The sequence below is a fragment of the Dermacentor albipictus genome, chromosome 5 (assembly GCF_038994185.2).
Source record: "Dermacentor albipictus isolate Rhodes 1998 colony chromosome 5, USDA_Dalb.pri_finalv2, whole genome shotgun sequence".
In the NCBI taxonomy this organism is placed as follows: Eukaryota; Metazoa; Arthropoda; class Arachnida; order Ixodida; family Ixodidae; genus Dermacentor; species Dermacentor albipictus.
This window is the reverse complement of record NC_091825.1, coordinates 137,965,731-137,990,977: the sequence shown is the minus strand read 5'-3', so window position 1 is coordinate 137,990,977 and position 25,247 is coordinate 137,965,731. Positions and strand designations below refer to the sequence as shown.

The 25,247-nt window shown below is 41.7% G+C and overlaps 2 protein-coding genes across 5 annotated transcripts in view; both read right to left on the bottom strand.

The window, feature by feature from the left end:
• Window positions 1–733: 733 nt before the first annotated feature.
• Window positions 734–12,398, bottom strand: Arf4 (ADP-ribosylation factor 2). Its single transcript, XM_065441231.1, has 5 exons — window positions 12,179–12,398; window positions 11,644–11,834; window positions 10,301–10,372; window positions 10,081–10,206; window positions 734–1,200 (listed from the first exon to the last, which is right to left on the bottom strand). Exons 1-5 carry the CDS (start codon window positions 12,243–12,245, stop codon window positions 1,111–1,113), a joined length of 546 nt encoding a protein of 181 aa, XP_065297303.1. The 5' UTR covers window positions 12,246–12,398; the 3' UTR covers window positions 734–1,110.
• Window positions 12,399–13,435: 1,037 nt separating this feature from the next.
• LOC135909291 (ras association domain-containing protein 1-like) overlaps window positions 13,436–25,247 on the bottom strand; it is a 29,048-nt gene continuing 17,236 nt past the window's right edge. For 3 of the 4 annotated variants that reach the window (XM_065441225.1, XM_065441227.1, XM_065441229.1), the window contains exon 9: window positions 22,518–23,666. In XM_065441225.1, the coding sequence (XP_065297297.1) occupies window positions 23,448–23,666 (219 nt within the window). In that variant the 3' untranslated portion in view covers window positions 22,518–23,447. Of the gene's footprint in view, window positions 21,354–22,517; window positions 23,667–25,247 lie in introns of those variants that run through there. The other variant, XM_065441226.1, reaches the window with a different exon arrangement.

Sequence of the window (25,247 nt, the reverse complement as noted above, 5' to 3'; positions counted from 1 at the left end):
TTTCTCTGTGCAAGCGTATTTTGGTACAAATTTCATGGCAGTGTGTGCTGTTTTCAGTAACAAACAAGAAGCATTTCATCCTATACTTTATTACATGACTTGTCAGGCCTAGGCAACATGACTCCATGGAATTAAAAACAGCAGAAATCAACCAGACGAACAGAGGTGCAGTTATCACAGGTGCCAAAAAGAACAATTTTAGTGTCAAAGTTCTTCAATGCGGCAGAAGTTCGGAGACAATTGATGACCACGTCTTCCCTGAAATTTTGAATCCTTATACAGGCATGCGAGGTTTGATATGCCACAGAAACTTGCGTGACAAGACATTCATTCTGCCGATACCTACTAGCAGTCAAGTCAGGTTGGTCCCATAAATGCCCGACAGATCAAGTACAAACAAAATTTCCCCTACCAAGAAATATGTACAAGTAAGAACACACAGTAGGTCACACGCACAATCTAGGTGGAGCTTCAATGCCATCAAAAAACAGCACCTGGAAAGTGTAAACTAGAATTTAACATGACTAACTTTTTGGTTTTCTCCCAGTGCGCATGTGTTGTACAAAAAATACATGATGCAAATCGCACATTACGGCCATTGCTACATGGTGGGAAATGCAGCAGCTAAAACGAAAAGCAGCTCAGCATCAACAACATTGCAAGGTCCCAAGCTGTCTCGAACATCAGCCCCTACAAAAACCCAACAATTTTCTCAAAACTTAGCACAATAAAAAAAGAGAGGAGTGATAATTTATTACTGCCCACACACAATGAAAATAGAGGGAAAAAAAGTGCCATGCTTTGAAAACAGCATGTCTTCAAGTACAGTTTTCATCAGTGCTGCTTGTTTGAAATTTAAATAATAAGATGTGTTTACAAGCAGCACTGGTTGACAAAGCTGGCTGAACACCAGCCTCTTGACAGCTTCCAAAGCATTTGCCATCTCCAGGTGGTTCTTGCAAAAGCACGAGGAGAGAGTGCGGTGGAAGCTTTCTTCTGTACTTCACGATGGCAGCTGTCCCCCCCTTGCAAATAGTTTCTCCTCCTCCTCCTCTTCAGGAAAATGGTCGCTGCCCCTCACTTGCTTGCTTGCCGAAAGGGAAGCAGGAGTTACTTTGCTTTCGAGAGCTCATTGGAGAGCCAGTCGAGACCTTCGTACAGACCCTGTCCCTGTGTTGCACAAGTAGACTGGATATACCACTGCAAGGTAGAAGCAGACGTAAGTGAGTGAATGAGTGAAGAACAACTAGCAGAGAAAAATGTATAAGCACAGGCTGATAGTTTGGACTGCAGCAACACCCATCTTTGGGCCCCTGTGATCTTACTTCACATTCAAGTCTGCGACAACGTCGTGAAACTCCAGATAAACGTGTGATTATCACAGTGGTTGGAGAGGGAAATTATTTCTACAAGAGGACTTGTCTTCGTCATGGACCTGACAGACAAGTGCCCATGTCAAAACGTTGGCTTTTACAACATTCTTTGTTCCAACGCAATTAGCCACTAAAAGCCTCGCTCTTCCTGTGAACCTCAATACTGAACATAGCGGGAAGGCCCCACATGACTGTTATTCACTTTGCATCTTTAACTAGTTTTGTGGAAGCAATGGTGCTTTATTACGCGAGTGTGATCATTATGCAAGTAAATACGATACTAGCGTCAAGTACGACAATGCGGTCGTGGTGCTGAACAGTCAACTATGCATGTGTCTAATAAAATTTACTGGGAACTGCCCAAAAGCAAAGCAACATTGGATATAGTCCCAGTGTTTATGTGCTTGGGCAAGTTTTACCTTAAGAAAATAGAAAAAAATGGTCACATACCTTCATGCTTTGCTTAATAATGTGTAAGCGTGCATGTGAGTGGGTAGTGCTAAGTCAGCACACAGTATTTTTAAAAAAAACCTTCGTTTACATTGATTACATCAAGTGGAATGTGTTTTTACATTATTAGATCCTGCAGGGGAAGTCTGGTGCACACGTTCCTTACATTTTAAGTACGGTTCCGTGTAATCTTGGCTATTTGGTTCAGGTACAAAACAACTTTAGAGTGTGATCAAGTACCAAGAACCAAGTACGTATGTGCTGAGGCCTTCTGTGAATATGGCTCCATGTGTTAGCATACAAACTTGCACTGCAACATTTCAGCTGGAGTACAGGGACTTCACTATTTACATTTTAAAAGGAGCTTAGCAATAATTTTATACTACAAAATTTCCAGTCTATTTACACAACCCAAACAAAAATTTACCATTAGTGAAGTCATACTGACAATACCGACACACTAAACAACCACATTTCACTATAATCTAGGGAATCTAGGAATTTTTTTAGCACAGTTAAGGAAACACTGGCTTCAGAGGTTGGCAACATCGATCGTTGCTCTTCCAAGTGCTGTGCACTATTAAAGCTTGGCATTCCTGAATTACGACTCTTTGCACACAGAAGCAGTGGTGATCATGGGTTTACATTTCAGCAGTACCTCGACTAAAAAAATCATCTGTGCACATACTGCAACAATATATACCCCCTAATGCTGAAAGTTTCTCAATGACATTTGCCCGGAAGAACAAGTTTTTACAGCGGTTAATATCACAGAGACTGCATTGATGCTTAAAACGGAAATTTTTATGTCACATCTGACTCGGCATTTCCAAGTTCCCTGATAGTTGTGCGGAACAACACTGTGTTGCACAGTTTTTGTTACAACATGCTTCTTGCTGCAATAAGTCTTAGTCGATTTGTTAAATGACCATAAATATGTGCAAGAATAACCGGAAGTTACCAGCTGAATGTGCAAGCGTTAAGAATGTATAGGAATGTCAGACTTGTATACAAGCTTCGACTATGTGAAGCATCGGTTAAGTTATCTTCTGTACTTTTCTTTCACTGCAGAAAGCGTACAGACATACTTAAATGAACCAAACATGTTGTTCATTAATATATGAGTGCAACATTACTTGTTGCGTCAGTGCCGTTTTTATTTGTCTATGCTCCAAGACGTGCCTGCTAACATGCCCCCGTGGTACTGCAGTCAAAGTGCTACCTATCAACAATGCCAGGAGTTCAATAAAATAGTCTAATCTAGCCATTAATATGATTTGAGTATATTTTCTACGGTGAGAGCGATGGTTGGAGCAGCAAATGAGTTCTGGCAGCTGGACCAAGCAGCACTTCACATTGAATGCTCACGAGTCTTGAATGTCTGAATGCCATCTCATATTGCTGGATTTAATCACTGCCTCTCAATTGAGAATAATGCTAAAACTTTACCGCACATGACTTATCCGAGGCTTCAGAGATATCAGTGGGACCACTCTTTCCTGTATTGTTTAATCTTTTGCAAAATAACCGCATCCGCAGTGGCATAAACGACTCAGTGCCATGTTCCATACTTTGTTACCTTTCGCTGAACTTTTACAAGATGAACTAGGGGCTGAAGCAATCTTTCGAGATCGAATCAACCTACAAAACAATTTTTTTTACCGGCCTTTCTATTCAGATCACTTACTAGACCTGAATACACATTCCTACAGCCAGCTGGTGTCTTTTTGAAGGACAAATACTTGAGAGGAAGCTCTAGCTTGGCAGCTAATATCTAAATACATGTGAATGGAGAAATAGTTTTTCTCAGCTGCCACAGCACAGATTTGGTGAAATCTATAATTCAAGGTATGAATATTTCTAGAAAATTTTCTGACAATCGCAAAGTTACATAAAACTGAACCACCAAGTTTCAACTGTAACTCTACAATGAAAAAATTTGCACAATTCCCTAAACTGCACCTAATAAAATTTATAAAGTGGACAAAAGTGATGTATTATATACCACTCCTGAGTAAATAACTAACTTGGGAGTAGGACTTTTGCAAACCCCTCGTGAACATTGTAACATTTTCGCACAGGCTGTAAGTTCAATATCAAATTTGTCCACTTTAGATGCTCGAACAGATTCAATTTACAGAACTGCAACTGCAAGTGCAGAGCTACGCAAATGTCATTTCCACACTTCAATTTTTTTCAACTTGCCAATGCTAGGAAATGTTGAAAATTCGCAAGTCTTCTATTAAAATTCTGCTTGCTAAATAAGGTCACTAGAGCTTAACTTTCTCTGTAAATTGCACAATTACAGAGAAACAATTGCAACATATTCAATTTAATTTGGTCCACTGGTTGTCTTATGAAAGTATTCCTGCATTTTACATGTATTTTAGTAGGGAAATCAGAGTTGGCACCAAGCAAAAGCTTCCTCCTAGCATTTTCACCATATTTTATTGCAGCACACAGGCATGAACAGTTAATTCCTCCAGAAGAAATGAAAACGATCAGAATGGCTTGGTGCATACTGGGTTCCCCTATGCCCTCAGTATGCCGATGCAGCCGGAAAACTACAACTGCTGGCACGCACTGTGGCAGTGGTGTTATAGCGCAACTTGTGGTCACATCAGCCTATTGTGTACATGATGCAAGTGCATGCGTAACAAAAGCAGCAAGATAACAGTAACAATGGTATGATGGCAATGGCATGTTCTGGTACAACCCAGGCCGAGATCGATCTCGAAGGCAGAGCAGTCTAACACAGCGTCCCAAACCACTAGCTGTCTTGAGAGAAGATTGGGAGAAACTAATACACACTCGCTTTCATAAGCCTATGCAACATGATACATATGGAAGACAGTGGTAAGGTCGACTAATTGTGCATTTCATTCCTGTGCCTGTGGTGTCATGAAAACTGATTTGCATGCCAACCAAATCAAAGAGTTAGCTGGGCAATTGTGGCCTGCTGAGCAACAGCCTGTTATGCTGAGAGGTTAACGCTTTATCCCACCATCGAACACATAGTTTAACCAAGCAAGACAAGAAAGCACCTACCCAAAGCAACACCGGAACTACAAGAGATGCCATAATCGATGCTTCTGGATTAATTTTTACCACTTAATATTATCAGTGAAAATGCAACCATAGATCAACACCATCTTAGATAATGAATTCACAGGAAAGTAGCAAGCGCAATACATGACAATTATTGTTTGGGGACAAAATACGCCCAAAAAAGTTTTTTTTTTTTTTTTCAGAGTGCACCACACTAGAACACGTGCATTTTAGTGGAGGCAGAGACATCATTTAGCGCTACATCTTTCTCCTAGCGCTATGCATTTAGCAGGATTATTCAGCTTTGCTATGGCATTAATTTGAAAGAAACCATGTTACCTTTGGGATTCATTCATTGCACTGCTTGCAAGAGTGGCTCAGCAAGGAATTCAGTAGACTTCCGTAAATTCGAATCTGATTAATTCCATTCTACAGTTACTTCAATCCTAAAATTTGCCTTAGCTGCATAATGTTAACTTGAGCAGTATGCACGCACCAGACCCATATGGTGACCCCAATAGCAAACTCTTTAGTGGCAACGTCTCTCTCGGCAGAACTAGGGAGGCAATGCAAGCATTGAACACTTATCTCCAGTAGAAAACGACCGTTTATGGCCTGCCCTAGAAATTTTTCAAGCAATAACTGTAGCTCACAACGTATGATTACAGTATTACCCTATTCTAATGCACACCTTTTCTTTTTTAAGAAAAATTGGCTGAGAACTGCCTGCATGGTGTAATCAGACACGAAACGAAAACCAGCTTCGTTACATTTGTATGCTTTACCGCATAATGTGGATGTATCGAGGCAAAGCTGACTTCAGAAAAGTGGCTGCCAATTTGCAAAACACGCATTAAACCCTTGCACGTTTTTGTTTTGTTTAGTTGTTTTGCTAGAAAATCAGATGTGCATTATATTTCTACTTTGTTTAGGACGGATGTGATTTCTGTTAGTTTCCTACTTCAAACACATAGAAAATTGATGCGTGTCTGATTTGGGGCCTCGTTATACCAATAAGGAAAATACTGGCAAATGAATCAGTGGTGTATTTTTTTTTTTCTGCGTCTTGTTTATTTCGACCCGGTGAATAATTTGATCGATTTCGTCGATCCCGTCAGAGTACAATTACCGCAAGTCAAATGTACTACCCTACATTGCTCAATGGACATATACATCCAATGGTTCATATGCTTTACAAGGTAACAGTCACATTAACCTCGTCAGTCACATTAACCTTATTGGGCTCTGTGTATACAATAGTACGTGCCAAAATAACGCCTTGAAACCAGACTTACCAATGAAATTAATGATCAAGTTGTCACACATATACTCAGACATTTCTGATTGAAACCGTTGTGCTGCAAAACTAGTTGAAACAAACACCTGGCCATTTGTTTCCAGCAACAAACTGTGGTCATGCAGTGTGCTCTATTGATCATGGAATGGCATGCAGTGTAGTGCAACAAATACAAGGACAAGAGGAAACAGTAGACAGACACAAGTGCTTGTTTCTCTCATCTCTCTCTTCTTGTGTCCTTGTTTTTGCTGTGCTACACTACACGCCATTTCATGATGATCAACCAACAAGCACACATTGCTACCCTCGTTCTTTTTTAATACTGTTTGACATCAATGATATACACCAGGTCAATTTATCAAGTGGCTAGGCATTTCGCAAGTACAGTGAAAGCTCGTTAATTCGAACTTCAATAATTCGAATTTATGGATAATTCGAACTGTACGATTTGGTCCGGCCATGCTCCACAGAAGTCTATGTATAAAAAAGTCCATTAATTCGAACGCGAGAAGGTTCCCTCACGGATAATTCGAACTACGTTCGCCTGGCACACGGCCACAGAAACGCGCCTACTGCCTACACACAAGGCTGTATTGCCTCCAAAACGGAGAGAACGGCGAGAGAAGGCGAAATCGGAAAAAAATCTAACCGACGCGGTGTCCACCAGAAGGCAGCGGCGGCTGCCGCCTCTCCGTTCTACGTAACCGCCGAGTCTTCTTGCCCGTTGCAAATCTCGGAGGCTTTGCAAATCTTGTACAGCTGCTAATGTTGTGCGGAGATGGCACGGCAAGCGCCAAAACACAGCGAATCAAGTACGTTGCAGCTGCGCTTGCAATCAAGAACCAACGAATCAGGGCCTTCGCCACCTTCACATGTTCAGCGTATTTGTCTCGGCAGTCTTCATCGGTTGTGCACCTCTGTTTTCAGTTTAGGAGGTATCGGCCGTCGCGATTCATTGTGATGGTGTTAAGCCTCGGCTAACGTTCGTTTCGGTGGACGTCGGTGGTGTGGCACAGTCGGACCCAGAGCTTCGACTTGAAGATGGCATGTGCCCTCGACACACGCCATCACTTTCTGACACGCCAAATTTATGACATGCCCTACTGCTTCCAAATCGCAGTGTACTGTTGCTCTCCTTCACTTTCGTTAGTTCGAACTTTCATTACTTCGAACTGAAGCGGCTTCCCCTTGCGGTTCGAATTAACGAGCTTTTACTGTACAGTGCACACGAAATAGTCTACCGTATTTCTACGCTTGAAGTATTTTTGAGAGTGGACAACTTGAAAATTTCATAGCAAGCTCTAGTACAGTAAAACCTCGTCAAACATTTCCTGCTTACACAGTAGTTTAATTTTAAAAGTAGTAAAGTCAAAGCCCCGACTCAGCGGCCATTGAACATGTGTTTTGTATCCGCATAAACTGTATCAGCTTATTGCATACGTATCGGTCAACACATAGTGTATCCACTGTTCGTCGCGCAAACACAGCGGTGCGTAGTCTTCATCGGGCGGCCCGGCAGTAGAACAAGCCTCAGAGGTCGGAATACCGACCTCCAAGCGCCCTGTGCATTTGTGCGTGAAGCCACATCAATATCAACATCAGTTTGGCGGCGTGCCAGAGACCGTTGTGGCGCGATGCAAGTGAGGACTCTTGCCATGCCGAAGCTCGGATAAAAAAGATGCCGGGTGCTCAGCAGAGAAGAAAAATTAGGCATAATTCGTGCTATTGAACGTGACACGAAGCAGTCGGCGCTGGCACGCATCAGGGATCTGCTGTTGACCACGGTATGTGGCAATTGGAATGCGAAGAAGTTGCTCGGCAGCGCTGCTGCGACCGCGAAAAGATGTCGGCCACGAGGTTCGTCTTTTGGCCATTGTTGCCTCTGTTGTTGCCAAAGTGTTGACTAGTGACAATGATGAGGACATGGAAAACGACAGCATGGGCGATTCAGGCCCGACAGCGGCAGAAGCTGTGCATTACGTCAGCCTCATGAATGCAATTGTTCCGACGGGAACGGCACCCCGCAATGAAAAAGGCGCAACGCAACTTTTCTGGTGCTACCGCGCCCATGGACGAAGAATACGTAACGCCAACGAGGAATCTGCCGTAAGAGTGTTTGCAGAGAAGAGGGGGCTGGCTGAAAAGCTGGCTTGCAGCTCCAGTAAGTTATAGGCCGCTGCGACATCAAACGAAAATAACACCTTTGTCGCATGAAGCGACTAAATACTGTACATTATTTTCCCCTTTCATCGCACTTTCTCAAAGTTCCATTTTTTACGTGTAAGTGGGCGATCTCATGCTATTTCGGTGGAACAGAACTACTGTTTAGTACATACTTTTTCCGAGCTCCGGCCAACTACGGTTTAACGAGGTTTCACTGTACCAGAATCATCGATGTTGCACCTCACTATGCAGTTGGAAAGCAAGTTTTCCTGGCATCACATGCACAAAGTGACAGATGGTGCGTTTATACTGCCGTTCAAGCAGGTTCGCTGGCTGCAGTTACCAATGAGTGAGGAACATTAGTTTTCGTCCCGTATTTAAATATCCTGGAATGGACTTAGAACTCTTCACACTGCTGCATATCCATTTGCAAAAAAAATATGCAAATCAGCTGCCCTGTAAAGCGTATTTTTTCAAGAAACTCTCCTTCACAGACTACATTTTTCCATCCTCTACACCCTTTAACTGGTGTAAGGAAAGGCATAGCATAAAGCATGGGGGATTTTCCCTTTTTGCAAGCACAAATGGAAATGCCATATGCCTAGCCACTGACAAGGTATGTATTTTTACCATTCAAAAGCCTCGAACTACAGCCCTCACAAAATAGAGAGGTATGCATGTGAAGCTGTTGAATGGGAACAATACTTCATACTACTTGTTTGTGGCTGAGGGTATTTTGTTTAGAAATTACCTTTCTCGTGCATATGCAGCAACATTTTTGCAAATTGTCCATTACAGCACATGCGTCACAGCTGTGAGTGCAACATAACTAGTAAAAAATTCCAATTGTTTGTTCTGCTGCATGTTTTCAACCTAAATTTAAAACAGGCATAATTGGTTTCTCGTATTGTTAACATGATAAAATGTGCTGTTGCTGAATGCCTTTGTATGCAATACATGGAGAGTGGCACAGAGTTTAACAAACGATATCATCACACATTAGCCCAGCTGTTGCTAGTACATTTGTTCAGCTATCCATTAATAGCCGCTTTAATTGCATTGTGCAGTTGCTTTACTGATGTACAAAGAAGAATAGCAAGGCATACTGGGGCAGCCGTAAATGTACCTTGTGATGCAGGCAAATTTTCGAAGTACATGTGAACGTTGCTACGCTGTCATTAGCAAACTGAAATGGCACCACGCAGTCTTCATGCGAAGGACTGCATAATTTATTTCCAAAGCATGCCTTCAGCATGCCACCTTTATGTGATATAAAGTAAAACCATGAAGCTTTGTTATTCAGAAGGTGTTACACAGAATCAAGTCTAAAAATGTCCCACCATGACAGAAACAGGTGCTTAATGTTATTTTGACTGAAAATAAATAGCGACTTGTCTGTAGTGCCATCTTTGCTTTTGCTGGTTTGTGCAATTATCCTTATGACAGACATTAACCTTGCATATATCATGCAAGCACTATGCCCCCTGTCCCAAAAAGCAATATCCACACACGCTCACTTCTACGCAAGTGTTGCTCCATAAAACTGTTCAAAACCCATGCAAATTATGAAGCAAGTACACATGACAGCTTCACATTTTCACTTCTAAATTCACACTTTCAGCTCTAGACTTTCTAGTTTTGAGGCACTGGAATACATAAAGAAGGCGTGAACCCATCAGTGCCTTGCAGGCAGCATAAGAGGCCCACTGAAAATGGAATGCATGGCATTCAACAAGTACACCCACTCACCCTTCGGTTTCTCAGCTGGTTCAGGCCCAGTTTTTCAGTGAGTTCTGCTGCAGGCATGGCATTAGGCAGGTCTTGCTTGTTGGCAAAGAGCAGTAGGATAGCTTCTCGCAATTCATCTTCACTGAGCTATAAACAATCAAATGGAGAGAAGACAGGTTTCTGTGTAAGTGCACGAGTCCCTTGCCGTTAAAAATACCACCACCATACGAACTTAACCCACCATCTTCTGCAGTTCATCTTGTGCCTCACTGATTCGTTCCCTGTCATTGCTGTCAACAACAAAAATGAGGCCCTGAAATAAAAAAAGTGAATAAAATAAAATATAACAGGTCTGTACAGTTTGAAAACAAGTCACAATAACTATAAATTATGAGAATATCCCAGAGCTACACAATACAGTACACGGGACAACGCAGAGTAGGTCGTCAGACTAAATTCTTCAACTTGTGCACGAAGTTATCTGCGAGCATTCTTGCATTCGAGCTCTGCCTATATAGGAATTTGCGCAGATACTTTGCCATCACCAGCAAAATGTTGTAGCCACTGTGCCCCACCAATGTAGATCATAAAACACCATCACCATAAGCTGGTGACAAACTTTGGCATACAATTCAGTGATTGCCTCATTGGACCTTGTGAAAGCCCAGTAACAACTGTTGCTAACTAAGCCATCATGGGTAGGACAAATGTCTTCCTGAAGTCACTGTTAGGTAAGCACATCACAGCAAAAAATTATTAAATGTTATTTCAATACACTTTGACAAAATAAAAGCACAACAATGTGAAACAATGCCTTATTTTCATGCTGCACTTCACTTTGTAAGCTTCACGGCATTTCACATCTTTCATAGGCATTCTACCCCACCAGCAACAACAGATGCTGGCATTTACTGCTGCCCTTTTCTAACAAGACAGTGGCGACAACGGCTGATGAAATGACACGTAACTTCGTAACTAGCCTCGGGCCACCTACAGTTGCATCACTTATGTTACCCGCTTCATTCTAATTTTGCAAAAAGATAGCTAAGTGGGTAGAGGGCTGAAGGGCACAAGTGCACAATGCAAGCTGGGACAATGTACATAAAATCACAATATGAACTTTTTTTGCTGGGTTGGTCGTCACTTCTTTGTTTCTACATTCATTCTGAGAAAAGTGTTAGACAATTGAATGAAACTGAATGCGAGTTTCTCCATTCTGCACGCTGAACAAACAGAGCACACTTGTGTCATGAAGTCTTCTAATTAGCAGGCGTTCCTAAAGTTGTCCTTTTATGCATCCCAGTGATTCAGCCTCTTTCAGAAGCGTTAAACGTGCCCCAAACATGTAGGCCCAGTTCCTGTATAAAGACACGCCTTCCACGCCTGGCCACTCCCCTTTCACCATTTCGACACATAACCAGTCACAGCAATAACGAAACGCCGCTATTCCGACTGTTTCTAGCAATGAGGTCAAAACTAAGCGGCGGACGTGGCCTCGTGCGGCAGAATTCTCGGCCTGGAGTCGGAACTCGGGTGAGCAGACGTTCTGACGAACGGAGTTCGCGCACGCCGCAGCCAGCTCACCTGCGTGTTTTGGAAGTAGTGTCTCCACAGCGGCCGGATCTTGTCCTGTCCTCCGACATCCCACACGGTGAAGCAGATGTTCTTGTACTCAACAGTCTCAACATTGAAGCCGATGGTAGGAATGGTAGTCACTATTTCACCGAGCTTGAGCTTGTACAAGATAGTCGTCTTTCCAGCCGCGTCGAGGCCAACTGTGAAAAGCCAAGCGACACAGTAAAACAACAGTTCTGAAAGCACACAAACATAGATTTAGTTTAGTGCACGGGCAGCAAACGGCAAGTTATATCGCCGTAGCGGTAGGAGACAGTCTACTTTCCATTTTATTCATTCAGCAAGTACGGGCCTTCGCCGGTCTAGCATTGTCAACACAACTAGCTTTGTGGGCTTGGTTGAAACGCAGAAATTCACGCCTGACGTTCGCTGGCATTAAGCGCCAGAACGAACTCACTGGCAAAGGGCATAAATGTGTTCTTTAAAATTAAAGAGCCTCGAAAAACATTAAATCCCTTAGGCCTAGAACACAGGCGGTACTCACCCATCAGTATACGAACTTGCTTCTTCCCGAAAAGACGTGAGAACAAAGATGATAACGTGAGTCCCATAGCTGGTCGGTAATCCGGGCTGACCGTACGCACTTCACACAACAAATACCACAATTAATAAGGCAACCGCTTGAAGATTTGATAGAAATTGTTCGTTGCCACGTCTCTGTCGGGGCAAGCGAACAGCGCAGGTGTGACGTCATGAACGTACCATCAGCCTCAACTTTCTCGTCAACAAAACGGTGATCACTATGGCGGCGCTGCAAGCCAGTACGTTATAAGGGCCTAATTTTTTTTTCTTTTATTGAGACGAAAGTTTTAAGTGGTTCGTTGCAATAACTCATACCTAAAACACGGGGCGCCTAGTCGAGTGGTGCAAAAAATATGAGCAATTGTCATACCCCGTAAGCAAGCAAAGATGCAGTGGCAATAAATGCAGTGATTCATATCCATAATGCAGGATCTGTGGCAGGATCTACAAGCGCGCAGCAAAGTGAAGCTAACAGTGCATACATTCATTGAAATCATCCAAACAACGCACACACAACAGCATACGTTTCATTAAACAAGCTGAAACAAGCATCCAAACGTTGCATAACCCCCTCGGAAATACGCTACGGCTGAGGATGCAGGCCAAGCGAGAAACGAGGTTCAACGTGTAAAGTGGCGGGAGCAAGGCGTCTGACCGCGAGTGCTGCTTTCCTCTGCTGAGAGGATGCAACGTAAAGAGAAATGTTTTCATAAACGAGCCGAAGTAGAACTGCAAAAGCAGCAATGCGACCATGCAAGACGGCAACGTAAAGAGGTCGAAGCTCGCAGACAACGGCTTGCCACACGTTTACTTCACACTGCAGCTCGTTATGTCTTGCAAAAAGTGCATGACGACGTGTGCAGCAGGTTCTCGCCTTCACGTGCGTGTTACAGGGGTATAACATGCTGCCGAACGTTTACCATGGAGTTTCATACAATGAGGTTGATTACTGCTTTGTGATAAGCCAGATAGGTACGGTCTCCATAATCGGCTTCCGAAAGAATAGTATGCAAGTCCATTTATACAACCAAAGCACAAGGCTGAAAAAAAAAAATCGATCAATCAAGCACTTCTATTTTGTTTGTGCAATTTAGTTTGTGTCTATTTCAGCAATTAGGCGGGGCAGAACACACACACACAACCGTAAAAATCTTACCTGCAGTTTCAACCAACTTGGTCTAGTAATAACACTCCGGTATAGTAACACATGACAGCCACATGCAGAGGTTTTGTATGTTTATTGCTTGGTTCTATAAATAAATCCCAACTAAGGAAAGGGCGCGGGAAGGGGGGGGGGGTACTTTATTTTCTTGTCCCTTTCAGAATAACAACTGAAGGGTCATATAACATTCAACTTTTCTAGTGTTCCGTCACGCGAAAAATTTTTACTCCTCCAAAGGAGTAAATGTCAGTGTCACGCAAGAAACATCCTACACAATAATCCATTAACAAAGGTCAATTTTGCATCACAAAAATAACTGGCACAGGCTAGCAGTGTCCTACATTGCCTGTGACACACACACAAAGCACACCAGTTAACAGTAACAGCATTTCCTATACACCACCTTCAGGGTAGACAAATGATCAACACAACTCCAAATCACAGGGATAAAACAACTTCGTGAGCAACATCACACATGAACAGCAGTCATGAAATGGTAAATACAAAATGCAGCATCCTGACTAGAACAGAAAAAAAAGGGGGGAACAAAGGAATACATAACCAGCACATGCCCAGGAAGCCAACTATCAATCAAACCAATAAGCGAACTTTCAACAAGTCCACTGAGCTGTGTGTACAAAGGACTCCAAATCGCTTCGCAAATTTCATTTAAGAAAAGGCTTTAGCTCGCAACCAGCAACACACATCTGAAAAGCTGAAATGCTCTCGTCAGCAACCGCTGTTGCATTTTGTGGAAAGACTGATATTGTAGTGAATCTTGTAAGCAGACATTTTACTTTATTCACGAGGTTTGGTTTTTTTTAAATGAAAATTGGCAATAATATAGGAAATGAAAAAAAGATATACATTAAAGTACACTATATAACAAAACTGCATGCTATAACCGCATGCCATTTGTCTCTGGAACAGCCTCCCTGATAACATAAAGATGCGGAAACTGACCGTGAAAAATTCAAGCACTCACTCAACTCGCTTAGCCCTTGTTGACCACTGCTATCATACTCACTGTATGGTTTTATTTTTCCAACTTTTTATTTGCACTGCAATACGCTTGTTATAAACTTATAAAGTTCCTTTTTATTGTACTCATACACAGCTGTATGTAGGTAATACGTTTCCCTAATTGTTAGGCTGTGCACTCGGATGGTGTAGTTTTTTTCTTTACGTTCATATTGTTACTAGATTGTATGTGCTTACTTGATTCTGTGCCCCCCCGTACTCAATGCCCCATGTGCCTTGTAAGGTATATTACAACAAAAAAAAAAAGAAGAAGAAAAACCTAGATATCACAATTCCTCAGAGAGTGTATGTGCAACCATATTCAACAAAAAGTAAGGAAAGTGAATTGTATTCACTAGAATTATGTTTCTTTTAAGTATATCCAGTTTCATTTAGATCACTCCAGGAATTACACAAAGGGAACATTTCAGCTTTCCTCATGTATATGTGCACCAAGATTGGAGGCAGCTTCAAATTAAACTTTCTCCCAAGCAATTTCACTCTGTATTCAACAATAACACGTTCCCTATACACAGCCATCACATGGCATATCATGATAAATAAATGAATAGGAAAGCAGAGGTATAAAAACCATGTAATGCTAGCAACAACATGAGGCAGAAATGTTACGGTCAACTTTCATTAATTTGACCACAGCAGGACAGGCCAAATCGGTTTGTATTATCCAAACCACGTTCAAAATATGCATCTAACAAAGCTTATTCACTGGAAAAACTTTCCGATGGTGGCCAGTATCCATGTTTGCAGGTGATGTGCTGTGGAAATGGCTTGGAAGACTAATGTGTACTGCAACATATTTAGCACTCTCTAACTGCAAAAAAAAAAGGAAGAAAATCTGTGTCATGCAGCACTATTTGCACTTTGGAAGTGATTGGCCAGCAGTCCTCAATACTTATTGTCAGATTTTCAGCTTTCATCAAAAAAAAAAGAAAGCCCTAGTATGAAGTTGACGAAAATCACACTTTCATGCTTTGCACACTTCTACATTCTTGCAAGTGCCAACACTGTGCAAAACCAGTTAATTTCTATGGGTTACCGTTAAAGCAGGTTTCTTGCGTTAACAACATTGTACAGAGCTGTGAAAGCACATGACATGTATGATGGTACTCATATTGATGGTGGTTTGAGTGTTTTGCCATAAACCTCAGTCAATACCTTTCTTGGTCAATCACTTTCACAGACATACGCTCTCTAAAAAGTTGTGCCCTTTGGGGTGTATATTTGTCCCACAACAATAATCGTCCTCTGCCTTGCTTGTGTTTCCTTTCTTGAAAACACCATACTCGCTACTTTCCTGTTGAGAATGCTATGTCATGCTGATGACACACATGCCTTCGTGACTTGGAAGTACTGGGCTCCTAGCGTTAAAGAAAGGAAATGTGGACATGACAGATGACATTATTGTTGTGGGACAACATAAGCCCAAAAGGGTGTAAATTTTTTTAAAGAGTGTAACTGAGCGTGCACTTTTCAGAATAAGCTGACAGACAGGATGCCCACTGCTTCGACAAGGCATTGCAATGCATATTGAATCCTGCAAAGATGGCAGTATCCCAAAAAAGTGGTTGGCCAAGAATACATCCTCAGTGATACATCTCCAATGATAACTGCTGACCTGTTTGAAAGTTATATGCCACTCAGTGTATAAAGTTTGCATTCTTATTCACCTTAGGAAAGCACACTCAGCTTTCGACATAGTTTAACATGCTGGAAATTAATGAAAACCGATCCTGTGTGAGGTCAAATGAATGAAAGTCGACTATGCTGGAAAAGATTGTTAAATGTCAACAATTGCAAGTGAGCAGATGCTGTGTCGAACAGCATAAAAACTGGTTTTAGAATAGTGCACCAAAATCTTGATCACGTTTAGCTACATCTCAATGCCAGCAGCAATATATAGTCTACCTTATTCCTCCACAACATCCAATCACACAATACCCACAACCAAAATTCTCCTGCAGTTTGTCTAAAGCAGCAAAACAGCCAAGTGTCATTGCGACACACCAGTCTACAGGGAACATTTAGTAAGTGCACCCCAAGTTTGCCACAAAGCTTCACATTTATGTATGGCAATGGCACTTTGAGTCATTAGAGTCTATACAATGAATATTAAGAAGACAGTATCTAGGTTTTGAGCAGTGAGGCCATTACAGTATCGCATGTTTTCGCTAACTGACATCAGAAAGTGGTACCTGACCCATTTAAAGACTAGAACCATTCTCAGATGGTTACTTCAGGGCACCGAGTTCCATAAGAACCTAACAGAGATGTACGGCACTGCAATCACTCCAACATTACAGGAATGATGATATGCAAACAGAACTTTTGAAAGACTGAAAACTGAAAGACTCACAAAATCTATGGGGTAATTTCATTACCAAAATTTTATATAATGGCAATGTTGTCTTCTGTTTCAGAACAGTTTATTGCACATCAATGTTTTAATGGAGCACCCTAAGATGTTCCCTCTCTCAAGCATGACTCACCCAATTTTATTGTAACTTCGATTTTCCTGCTTGCGCTTCCTTTCTCCATGATAGCACATAACTAACTTTAGCAATCTGTAGACTTGTGAATAGCTCATTCCAAAGATTCAATCTTCTGGCCTGATGGCATGCTCCCTTCTGAACTATACGCTTCCCACATTGTTGCAGCTTGGTAGTTTTGGCGCTGCTTTGTCACTTGACAGCTATATAGTGCTCTAAAGTTTTTTTCTTTTCTTCGTAAACTGCTTCACACAACAGTCTCACACTGGCATGGCGGTACTGTCATCAATACTCACCACCACTGGCTAAACCCTTAGTGTAAGAAAGTAGCTTTGACAAGCAAAAGACCTCAACACTATGAAGTACGCAGTGCCTTATGCTGTACCCTACACTTATAGCGATAAGTTCTTCATAGCAAGCACACAATTTTTTTGCGTATGTCATCATTGTTTTGTCACAAGAACAGATTGCTATGAAGCCGTAGTTATTATGCATTCAAGCTGCGCCCAACAACTGCACTTTTCATTATTCCCGTGCAAGATGAAACCTCTCTCTGGAACACTCTGCAAAAACTAGCACCACATTTCCGTCTAGTGGGAGTTCAGAAAAAGTAGAAGGGGAATATGCGATAAAATAATTTCCAGACCAGGAAAGCGTCAGTATTGATTTCTCATCCCAATTCTCTAAAGTTCACAGACAGATTGATAGAATAAGAAAGAGAAATGTCATTGTGTCAAGAGCAGCTCGACCTAAGGCGAGTCATGCCAGATTTCATGTTATGCAAAGTTAAAAGTATTGCTGAATGCAACTGTTGCAGAATACAGCCCAGTAATCAGTTTGAGGGATCACTACTAGGTCAGTAATCCACTATCAGGACATATCCCAAAATGGAATACAACATACGTTATGCAAAAGGTATAGGTATTGCTGAAAGTGAATTCTCCATAGCACAGCCCAGAATATCAGATCCAGTAGTCAACATCAGGTCTACAGCTCCGTTTCAGGATACAGCTCAGCACAATTCCGATGCTATGGCCCAGCAACATGCTCCAGCACCAAATAAATAAATCTTTTCAATGCAAATCAGAGAACCTGATTGCCAAGTTAATATGTTCTGCTATATGAAACATCACTCAACATAATGCAGCAGAGACATAGTGATGTAATGTCTCCAAAGTGGCTGCTGTAGATACTAAACAAGTCAAAGAATAAAGTGAAATTTTTTTACAGGTGCTATAGCAACATTTGGGCATCAATACGATACCAAAAGGGAGTTTTAGCATGCGCTACCATTCCTATTGTTGCGAATGCTACTTTGGTCACCTGCCAGCTTTGCACGCCTCAGTTAACCCGCACTACGCATGCAGCTGGTGCAGCTTAGGTAGCATGAACAAAGACAACATGTAGCAGAGATGGTAATGCTAATGGTAATGCATTAGTAAGGCATTAAAACTCTCTCAAAAGTCTTCTATGACTATAGAAAAATGAAGTGCTGCTAATGCTAGCACATCAAACATAGTGAATCTTTCATAAAAATAAGTTGGCAAATGTACAGTCTACAGGGATGGTACAGTGCTGAGCATTAAATGACATAGTGAAGAATCTGCAGCAAGAGAATAATAATCTCACGCATGCTGGATGTCATATCCCCACTGGAGACATGTAAGAATGCTTCAAGCATCTAGTTAATCCAGTAGACCCTCTTGAGGTGGACATGAAGGAACCTCTAATAATCTGTTACTCATTCCAGAAGTTCAACTTAGGTGAAGTGCACTGAATATAATGAAAGCTATACAAAGATGTCTGAATGGTTCATCTTAACAAAGAATTCACTTTAACACCTTTTTTTCTTCAAAGGACATCAGTCTGCCCCAAATACCACATTTGATGATGTAATGACACCTCATTGATGAGTCCTCGAGCAATAACCATAGGACATCGTCTCTTGTGTAACTTCTGTGGAAATATAAATTCTAGAAAATATTGAATTGGTACCTTAACTTCATTTATCGCGAATTCTCCTTCAGTAGCTCACAGCGACTTTGTGCTAGTAACATGTGCCACTGCTCTCCTATACAAAAAACATGTATATTCACTCACTCAGCTGTTGTATGCCACACATAAGACAAGGTAAGGGTTAAATTTTTGACGCAGTGTGTGCCCAGTAGTACAAACAAACAATTAGCAACAAGGTCGCCTACTTCTTACAGCAACAGCAGTTATGAGCTAGGAAATGGTTCGCGCCATCCTTTCTTTACAGTTGGTGTCAAAAGTTGGCAGACCACGGGATCTGAGAAAGACCTTAATATCTCTGAGCCTGATCACGCAGCCTGGCATTCGGATTTCCCAACTGTATCGTATGCAAACAATTTAGCACTGTATGGTTTTATTGGCTAAGGTCACATGCCCTTCGGAAATTTGTAGTTTTTTTTCTCAGGTCCCATGGTTCATAAACTCTTGATGCCAACTGTACACGTGTGAACAGCTGTGCCTCTGCTTCTAAGCCTAACCCAATATGTTGGTTACCTAACTGCATATATATATATATTAAAAGGTATCAGAGGGATCTGACTTGCTCATAGTTTGGCTTTTGCCATAAACTGCCTTCATGAAATTGGCAGGAACAGATAGCTCCAAGTCTACAAATGCTGGTGAACCTGGAAATTAAACAACACTATCTATTTGTGTCTGGCCTGGACATGTTTGAATTTGTGCTGATAGTAAATAAGCTACACCACAATGCTGCATATGGACAGCAATGCCCATATTAGAAGATTTCACAGTGGAACCACAGCCAACTAAACACTTAAAAGCTGACAAATAAAAATTAACCCATATTTTTTTCCCAGCAACAGAAAGCATATAGCCAAAGCAATCTAATCACACATAGCTATTATGATGAAGGTACAGTAAGGGGGCATTATGTTTGGCATGCAAAGTTTTCTTTTGTATTTGTATTGGCATAATGCTGAACACACTGATAGTTAGGAATTAAAAGCAATTGAAACCTCCAACTGAATGAGCACAGAAACCATGTAAGACACATCACTTCTGAGGCTTGCAACACTGCACAATATCCACGTCATGCCAGATCACTCAGAGGCCGCACACCTGTTACATGATGGAAGTGCCCCCATGTCAATGTTAAAGTCATTAATGACAGGAAATGTGTTTAAATGGGTGCTAGCAATACCGAAAACATTGAAGAAAGCTTCATGGACCAAGCTGTGATGCACCTAACCTAGATAAGGCATTCAAAAAGGTATGTGGACATGCAGTGCTAGTGCCTACTCTTCTATTAGGTACCAATGTTCTCAGTTCTATGCAGCCTTCTTCAATTTGAAACCATTTTTGGTTTGCCAACATAAGTTGTGCTGGATTTAAGCCAATGCAAATGCACATCCTTCCTTAATTTCATCCACTATACTTAAGGCATTTGGTCACTTGTTGGTCCTCTCAAGACTGCAATAATAAAATCAGATGACAAGAACTGACACTACCAATGAGAAGCTGGAGACCTCCTGCACGTTTGCAAGAAAGAGCACTGTGGCATTACTAAGCTTGGTGACAACTTAAGAATTCAGTACTCCCAGAAAACTGCACTACATCTGCACCCTGTGTCTCCAGGCACCAAAACATAGGTCCCAAGAGACACTCATGTTGAAAGTTCGCCTCCATGGCAACATCATGGAAACTAGAAAATGTGACTAGTTTGCACACCTATATAAATTAACTTCAATTTCGAAAGAGGTGTATTTATCACTGTATTCTAATTTTTTCACCGACTATAGCCTGCTGTTGATGCCTGCCGTCGTGTTTGTTGAAATTACTTAAGCTGCCGGCCACATTGATATGTGGATAGGGGCAACTTTTTGCTGCCACAAAAAGGCTGATGATATTCCAGGAAGGCTCATGAGAGGACTGTGATAGGTATATTAGCCCAGGAAAATATTGCGCACCATTCTAAGACGCACCTTTTTGCTTTTGCTGAAACTGCAACATTCAGCACGCTAACTACGACCTTGGAAACTTGTGAAAGCAAGCATTGTTATATGGGTGTCCTACAAACTGCAAAGCTTACTTGCTTTTACTTATTCCTTCTCCCTAAATGTATTGCCAAACCTTGGAGATTTAAGGATTATAAATAAACACAGCTGGCAACCTGCTGGTAGCGGTTGGCGACAGCGGGCAACAATACTTATAACAGGTCTATTCAAATCAAACAGGTTTCTCTGCACTTATTCATGCACGGTACACTGCACCTAGGCCATCGATTATACAAGATACGGTGGTGCCAACTGCGGCCCCGTCCTCGACTGCACGAGGGTGCATGGTAAGCTGCAGTAACCACAGTGCAGTGAACCCTTGAACCTGGCACTGAGTGGGTGCAGCTCGGCGCACCACTGCCTGTAGCACCTGCACCTTTTCTGCATCAGACATGCCCAACACTGCAATACAGAGATGGTCCACATGGAGAGGATTATATGATCAAGAAAATCACACTTACTATTGCTCATATATTTACCGAGAGACTGCCAAATCACCGATATCTTGCAGAGCAAAGAGCACAGTTGAAAAAGAAATGCTATGAATGGCTCCAGTAATGATACCTAGATTGCACTGGGGTTACTACCATGCAGTGCGTCGATTATTGAGTGAAATTTGTGCTGTTAGCAGCACTGCATCCAAATTACATTGAAAGAAAATAAACTGTGGGGTTTAACTTCTTGAACATTCACATGAGAGATGCTGTAGTGGAGGGTGCCAAATTAATTTTCCAATTTGTGTAAGGCAATGGTTAACAGCAGCATATTTTTATATGAAGTTTTGTGAAGTTCTTTTTCAACAGCACTCAGGCTGCTTTATGGCACAAAGTAGCACATACAGCATGAAAATTTTACTCCAATGTTCCACAATAATGTTGTAAAATACCTTAAGGTTCTTTTCGGTATATATTCTAGACTTTAGAAACTTCAGTGAGTGACAGACAGTGCTCATCACAACAAAATAAATATCATCGACTATGCATGGAGCATATAGGAGGAGATGTACTAAAAGTAATGCAAAAGTGAGCAAGACATTTTAAGTTGACTGTCACAGGTGATTAAATTAAGCATGTGGGATACACAAAACCGTGTTCTGATTAGCTGAGACTGTTTCATTACGATTTCAGCTACATAACATTTCTCTCTGACTACACAATACCATATTTGTGATCCTTCTATTAAAGCTCCTATAGATGTAATGAAGAAAGGCTGTTTGCAACAAATATTGCATTACACAAATGAGATGAAAATGACACATGAGGTTAACTTCCTGTATTGCAGTTGGGTGGAATAGTGTTCAGTGGTTTACATGTTTTATTGGCCTTATATGGCCAAAAAAGCAGTGTATATGCATAGTACAAGCTTCCCCTTATGTGTGTAGTGATTTTTGAAGGAGAGGAAGAGAGAAGTGCAGTGCCGTAACTGTCTCTTAGAGGAGGACACCTCAACAGCACTGCACAGGGAAAGGGGAGTGGGGAGAAAAAGATCAGGGAGAGAAGAAAAGGAGGGTGGAAAAAAATAACAAGAAGGTTGAAGAAGCAATGCGGGGCTTACAGCCGCGCTCTCAGCTGCATGTTAGAACAAAAGACAAGTAGGGCAGGAAGCACTTTCTTGACAATGGAAGGGTGGGCTGCCGGAAAGAGAAGTGCTCTCTCCTAGTCACAGGGCAGTCCCACACGACGGTATTCTCCTTATCATAGCCCCAAAACTACCTACTGTATTATTACTCAGGTTAATACATAATAATGCAAGTTTTTTAGTACTCTACATACATGTGGGTGCTAAAGATTATATGTCAGTAAAAAGAAAGAGAAAATAAAGTAAAGAAGAAGAAGGCTTTACTCACTTTTTCACTACTTGCAGTATAATTCTCTTCATATATTAGCCATCCAAATCCATCGCAAATGAATACAACATAGATGAAGAGTAAACAGCTAATGGATTTTCAACTGTATGTGCAGATTATGTCAACATTACCTACTGCTTTCACACATACACACACACACACACACACACACACACACACACACACACACACACACACACACACACACACACAAAAGGAAGAATGAGCAGAAAGGCCTGTCAACACACTAGGCGCACCAGTATTGCATGTGAGAGTTCTGAAGCCCTTTTGCTTCAGTCCATCATGAAAGAAGCCATCTCAAGCAAAAGGAAGCAAACCGTATGCAAATGCAGGTACTACTGTGATGGAAAAATAAAATGCTGAATTCACACACGAAAAAACAACATCAGGACTTGGTCTCACAGATGCCGAATAATGATGCCAGTAGTTCTTGCTTGCAAAGCGTGGAGCACTGCATGGTGAACTCCAATTTGAACACACAAGTTCCAACCATCACCTTCTGATTTGGTGCTGGTGATGGCTGGATTGCACCATTCACATTTCTGTTAACAATAGTACAACTTACAGAGGCCTACTGCATGCAAGAAAAGTGCACCGGTACCTTTAACATTCTAGCTCAAATGCCAAAATCAAGAGCTTGGAGTGTTTTCTGTGTACTCAGGCCCGTGGGCCTCAGCACCTTGGGTGTCAAGAACTTCAGTTTCAGGCTTTGGAAATGAGTCCATTGCCTCTTGAATTTTGGAGCGCACGAGGTCATACTTCAGCTTCAGCTGGGTCAGGTACTCTTCCTCTTCGAGCTCCAGGATCTTCAGAAAGTTCTGCAGCTCCGGTATTGCAAAGTCCTCCCACTTCAAGTTTACAGAAGAAGCAACAAATGCTTGAATCAGCCAATAAGGTAAATTGAAAGATCACATTGCGCCATCAAATCGTACGTGGAAAAATTTAAGTGAAAGTGAATGGCAGAAGTTGCCATTGGAGCTTTTTTATTCAGCCCACTCCTTTTTCAACCACCAAACACAACATTGCACAATATGAAATCAAAAATACGTAATGATTTGTATGGGAATACAGCATTGGCAATGATTTCCAAGACAGCCTGACAAAAACTGTGTCGTGAATCGTACATAGCAGCCACTTTCCACGTGATTTGCATGGTCAGTTCACGAGACTCTGTAAGGCAGCTTCTATTTTCGACATCAAACTACATGCTTGTATGCAACACAGGATGAAAGAGAAGAATTTCTTTTCACACAGCAGTAGCACGAAACTACAAAGGGAACCCATACAGGCTACAAGCTAAAGAAAGCCCATAACACCGGGACTGCAAATTCGCTGTCCCTGCAGTCTGCTAGCCTCCTGGTTAGCCCGCATAACAGAGTGACCACTTTGAAAAGGCACTGGTCCTGGGTTCTATCCCCTGACAAATTTTTCTTCAATTGCGAAGCTTTTTTTCTAAGAAACCCACACAGGTTTCCTTTGTAACTTCGTGCCAAAGTCAGGCAGATGACAATTCTTCCTTTTCATAAAACTTTCACCCAGCGGATTTCTGCAGAACTAATTTGCCATAATACAGCAGACCTGTGTCATGTCATGAATGTCATCGTCATGTGGAAACAAAGCCACGGTGGCCATTCCTTTGAATGCAACGCAGCCATACATTTGTAATGGCAGAAATTTTATGCAGGATCATTAGTTCAGAAAGGTATGGCACTTCACGCATTCGACCACTGCTGAAATTATGCGCGGCAGTGCATCACTATTAGAGGGGCCCCACAACACCTTTACAGTGAACAGCAGCTATGAGCAAAGATTTGAGATAATTGTATTTGCTCATGGGTTAGACCATGGCTCAGGCATGACAGATTAAATTGACATAAACATTAACAAGGCAGCTAATGGCATGACAACACTTGACTGGCATCTAAGACAGCAATAACATAGGATTATCAAGATTATGTAGAATTCTCTAGACATATTAATGCACTAAACAAAAAGTAAAGGTGCCACAAAAATCTTTGCCTTTTGCTACAAAATATTATTACGGTGCATTTTATGCTGTTAAAGCAATCCTACGTATGCTGCAGGTGACTTCAGCACATACAGCACCATGTGACAAATGAAGGCTGAACTTTTCGCTAACTATTGAAAAGTGGTGCCTAACAATGTTGTCAATTGCACCTGAAGTTTGAGTGAGAATTACGTTCAATGAACAAAGCAGATGGCTACGTAACTGTTAAATTTTTGCTGTGTCGGTGTAATTCTTCCAAACAATGAAGTTTCATGCCTTCTGCAGAATTGCTCCAAATCAGCCACATACAAGGTTTTTATTGCGATAGCAATTACTGAGGTTGCTCATACCAGGTCTTACATTCTTGACTAAATTATTCTTCAGAATTTTGAGAATGGCAGCCCACAAACAAATTTCATGA

Excerpts from the sequence above, each read along its gene's own strand:
- Arf4 (XM_065441231.1), bottom strand. The coding sequence starts at position 12,245 with ATGGGACTCACGTTATCATCTTTGTTCTCACGTCTTTTCGGGAAGAAG. Across the intron at positions 11,835-12,178 it reads GCAAGTTCGTATACTGATGG|TTGGCCTCGACGCGGCTGGA; the intron begins GTGAGTACCGCC and ends GGCTTTTCACAG. Across the intron at positions 1,201-10,080 it reads ACCAGCTGAGAAACCGAAGG|TGGTATATCCAGTCTACTTG; the intron begins GTGAGTGGGTGT and ends TCTACCTTGCAG.